The 3,842-nt window shown below is 53.2% G+C and overlaps 1 protein-coding gene across 1 annotated transcript in view; it reads right to left on the bottom strand.

Moving 5' to 3' along the window:
* The window catches only part of TEN1 (TEN1 CST complex subunit), a 10,825-nt gene extending 7,278 nt beyond the window's left edge, over positions 1 to 3,547 (bottom strand). Inside the window, exons 1-2 of the mRNA XM_004693391.2 lie at positions 3,371 to 3,547; positions 475 to 632 (exon numbers count right to left, since the gene is read on the bottom strand). Coding sequence (XP_004693448.1) covers positions 475 to 632; positions 3,371 to 3,459 — 247 coding nt within the window. The 5' untranslated portion in view covers positions 3,460 to 3,547. The remainder of the gene's footprint in view (positions 1 to 474; positions 633 to 3,370) is intronic.
* Between the last annotated feature and the right edge of the window lie 295 nt (positions 3,548 to 3,842).

Genomic DNA, 3,842 nt, shown 5'->3' with positions numbered 1-3,842 from the left:
GGGAAACGTCTGTGACAGGATCCAGGCCAAAAGGGAAAGGGAAGCGCGCCGGGTGGCTAGAAGTGAAGGCAAAGCGGCCCGGGTTTAAGGAGCAGCCACGAGACTCCCTGTGTCCCACTCTCTCCCCCGACCTGGCCTCTTACTCCTGCCTGTTTCCTCCGAGCCTTAGTTTTCTCCTCTGTGGTCAGCAGTGAGAAGCTCAGCTTGTGGGCTGGGGTCAGGCGGCAAGGACGTGAGCAAACCACCCAGCAGCAGCCCTCAGAGGAGGCCCAGCCGCCGCGCCTGCTCGGGCCGGTCCATCCCGCGGCCGCCAGCTGTGTCCCGCGAGCCGAGTGTGCGGTCCAGGAAGGCATGCTGACCGCGGGCAGGCACAAGCCTGCGTGGTCACAGGCCAGGCCCAGCTCTAACTGAGTCACCCCGAGACTGCCCAGACTCGCGAGCCACGGTGAAGACGGGGTGTGGCTCCAGGCTTACCCTGCTGCAGCTCCAGCTCCCCCAGGACCAGGTACAGGAAGCCCACCTGGGCTTGGAACGGCTCCACCAACCTGGTACAGACGGGGACGTGGTGCTGCGTGGATCCGCGCTGGGCCAGCAGCGTCACGCGGGACTGGGCCACGTCGTAGTCGCTCAACCTGCGGTCGGGAAAGCACGGCCGTTTCTATTCATGGACAGAACCGCCCTGGGCTCAGGAGCTGTGGGAGGCCCACAGCCACAGGAAGTGAGGAGGGCTCTGACCAGACTCTAGACTCGGCAGCCACGAGCCCCAAGAGACTTCCCAGCCTCCCTGCTGGGTGAGTAACACGACTCAAGTGGCCGACGTCGATGGGCGCTGGCCGACGAAGCAACCTCCACCGATTCTCCCGGGGCAGTCCTGCCACCCTGTGGTGTTTCCTGCGCCCTCTGGAAGCCAGCCCCCACCCCAGGTAGCCACCGATGTGCCCTGGTCTGTTCCTCAAGCGCCGCACGCCAGTGGGGCCAGGGCCATGGGTGGCCTTTCACGGCCCGGCTTTTCTGAGTAACGTGACCGTCCTGAGGTCCTTCGTGTGGCTGGGCGAGCCAGTGGCTTGCTCCTTCACATTATGTGACAGTGCTCTGCTGAGGCCATGGCTGGTGGTCTGTGCATTCATCCTCCGGCTGCTACCAACACACTAGTGAGAGCGTCCCCGGGCACATCTTGGGCTGACATGTGTTTCACCGATCTTGGGGAGCACCCAAGGGGGCATGCTGAATTGCAAGGCCCAACTGCCTGTTTACTTTGTTTAGTTTTTAAAGATTTATTTACGTATGCATACAGAATGGGGTTCAGGCCAGCGGTGCAGGGGCGGTGAGAGGATTCACCAGAGACAGAGCTGGGAACAGAAAAGGTAGACTGGCTGAAATCCACTGCTGAGGACAGCAGCGAGGAGACAGGAGAGGTCTCCTGCGCCCTGGGGACCTTCCCTGGCTGGGAACTGAACTCGCACTGTAGTGGCCACGGTCAGCTTCACAGTGCGGAGACGAATCCCTGCACCCCGAGGGAAGCCCTGTCCATCTTTTCTAATGGGGCCACTCTAGCGTATGCGGAAGCTCACTGGGGTTCTCATACGCATTTTCCTAATGACCAATGATGTTTGAACAACATGTCATGTGTTTATCTGCCATCTGTGTATCTCTTTTGACATCACCTGTTCAAGCGTTTGGCCCATTTTACAATTACATCTTTTACTGAGTTGTTCGAACTCTTTGACCTTCTAACGCAAGTCACTTGCTGGGTAGCGGGTCAGGACTCACACACAGCACACGGTGGCACCCACTTTCTCCCTTGTGATTACACTTCCATTTTCTAAATGGTATCTATTGATGAGCAGCAATTTTCAATTTTGTTGGAGTCCAATTTATTCATATTCAGTGGCTTTTACTTTCTGTATCTAAGAAAGCTTTGCCTAGCTCAAGGCCATGTAGTTTTCCTCTTAAATATTTCATAATTTAAATGATACATCTATGAATTCAAATCATTATAATTTTTTAAAATGCTGCAAGAGTTTTTTCTTAACCCTGGTAAGAATGTCAGTGGGAACTTCCAGTATCCCGTTATTAAAATGACCCTCCTCTCCCCATTCAATTACACGGATGTGTTTGTTCAAAATCCTTAAAGTCCTTAGATTTTAAACAGATTATGTATTTTAATATTATGATGTATCTACACAATGAAATGAAAAGGATCTATTTAAAGTGATGGTAAAAATGCTACAAATCTGGCCCTCCCTGGTGGCGCAGCGGGTTAAAGCACAGCACTGAGAAGCTGAAGCCAGTTCCGCATGAGTTCGATTCCCGCCTGTTCCAGAGGTGACCACATGGCGCGGCAGACCTCTCCTGACCCGCCTGCTGCTCCCCTTAGCAGTGTATTTCGTCGATCTGCCTGTTCTGCTCCCCACTCTGTCTCTGGTGAGGCCTCTCACCACCCCTGAGCCTCTGGCCTGTACCCCAGTTCTGTATGTACAAATAAATAAATCTTTTAAAAAAAATGCTACAAATCTGGCTGGGAGCCAGGTCTATCAACTGCAGATAAGTAAATAAACAAACAAATGGTACAATATAATGTAACAGCAACTCATCTAGGTTGAGGTATTCCTGTAATCCATGGCTGCAGACTATTGCAGGAAGCACTGGGAGACAAGACCAGGTCACAGAGGGCCTGTCGCTTGCTCTCTGCTCTCTACCGGATGGTCACTGCCTCATTTTGAGATTCGGCCACATTGCTGTACACTGCCATAGCTCATCCCTTTAGTATTCCACTGCCTGGCTCTTCCCCCATCTTGTGAGAGCCTCAAGTCGTCTAGAATGAATCTTCTTCTACTGGCACTGACTGGCCAAAGACGTGACTGCGTCACTTTGGCAGCAGGCCCACACCGCCCCGTCCGGCCTTCAGGCGTCGGCAGCTCTAACCAACCTGGACTAGTCTCCCAAGTGAGCTGGGCCAGAACCACCCAGCCAAGTTGCTCCCAAATTCCTGACCCACGCAGCAACCGTCAAATGAAGCACCTGTTCTCATTCTGAGCCGTGCATTTTGGGGTCATTTGTTGCACAGCAGCAGGTGACCCACAGATGCATGACACACAGTGTGCACCTACCGTGTGTCTGTCGTACACACATACCTGGACACGTGGGCACACAGACTGGGCTCTCTGCCCGTGGGGTCACCGGGATTTTTGTGTGCTCTTTTCACACTTCGTGGCGGTTTGCATTTTTACAACGAACACATTATTCTGTTAGCATTTTAAAAACATCTAGACAAACTTAAGAAAACTATTTAATTTGCCTATTTTGGGGTTTAGGTAAAGCCATTTAAACACCCCCACCCCCTCCACACGTACAAAACAAACATCCTCACCGGCCAAATGTGCGCAGCGAAGCTCCATCCGGGACGCGGCCGGCGCTGACCTCCCAGGGGAAATAGTAAGTGCCCGGCCTGGGCAGCATCCTTGCTTCTCACCCAAGTTGCTGAGGCGGGTGTGCAGAAACACCTGACAAATCAAGCAATGGAGGGTAGCAGAGGTCAGTACCAGGAATATCTGAAGGCTTCCTTCCAGTGCTGGGTGCTTCTAATTTTTAAAATCATTTTGATGGCCTATGTATTCACATGTTTTGTTAAAAATGTATATATATGTAAAAGCTGGGCCTCCCTGGTGGCACAGGGTTTAAAGTCTCAGTGCTATGAAGCTGTCGGCAGTCTCTAAGATTCGAGTCCGATCCTCAGCCAGGGAGGTGACCCCCAGGGCACAGCAGACCTCTCCTGGCCCGCCCACTGCTCCCCTCAGCAGTGGACTTCATCGATCTGCCTGTTCTGCTCCCCACTGTCTCTG

This window comes from Condylura cristata, unplaced genomic scaffold, assembly GCF_000260355.1.
Source record: "Condylura cristata isolate star-nosed mole 26May11 unplaced genomic scaffold, ConCri1.0 scaffold00038, whole genome shotgun sequence".
Classification (NCBI taxonomy): domain Eukaryota; kingdom Metazoa; phylum Chordata; class Mammalia; order Eulipotyphla; family Talpidae; genus Condylura; species Condylura cristata.
Note: the sequence above shows the minus strand (reverse complement) of the source record. Positions and strands in the feature narration are given on the sequence as shown.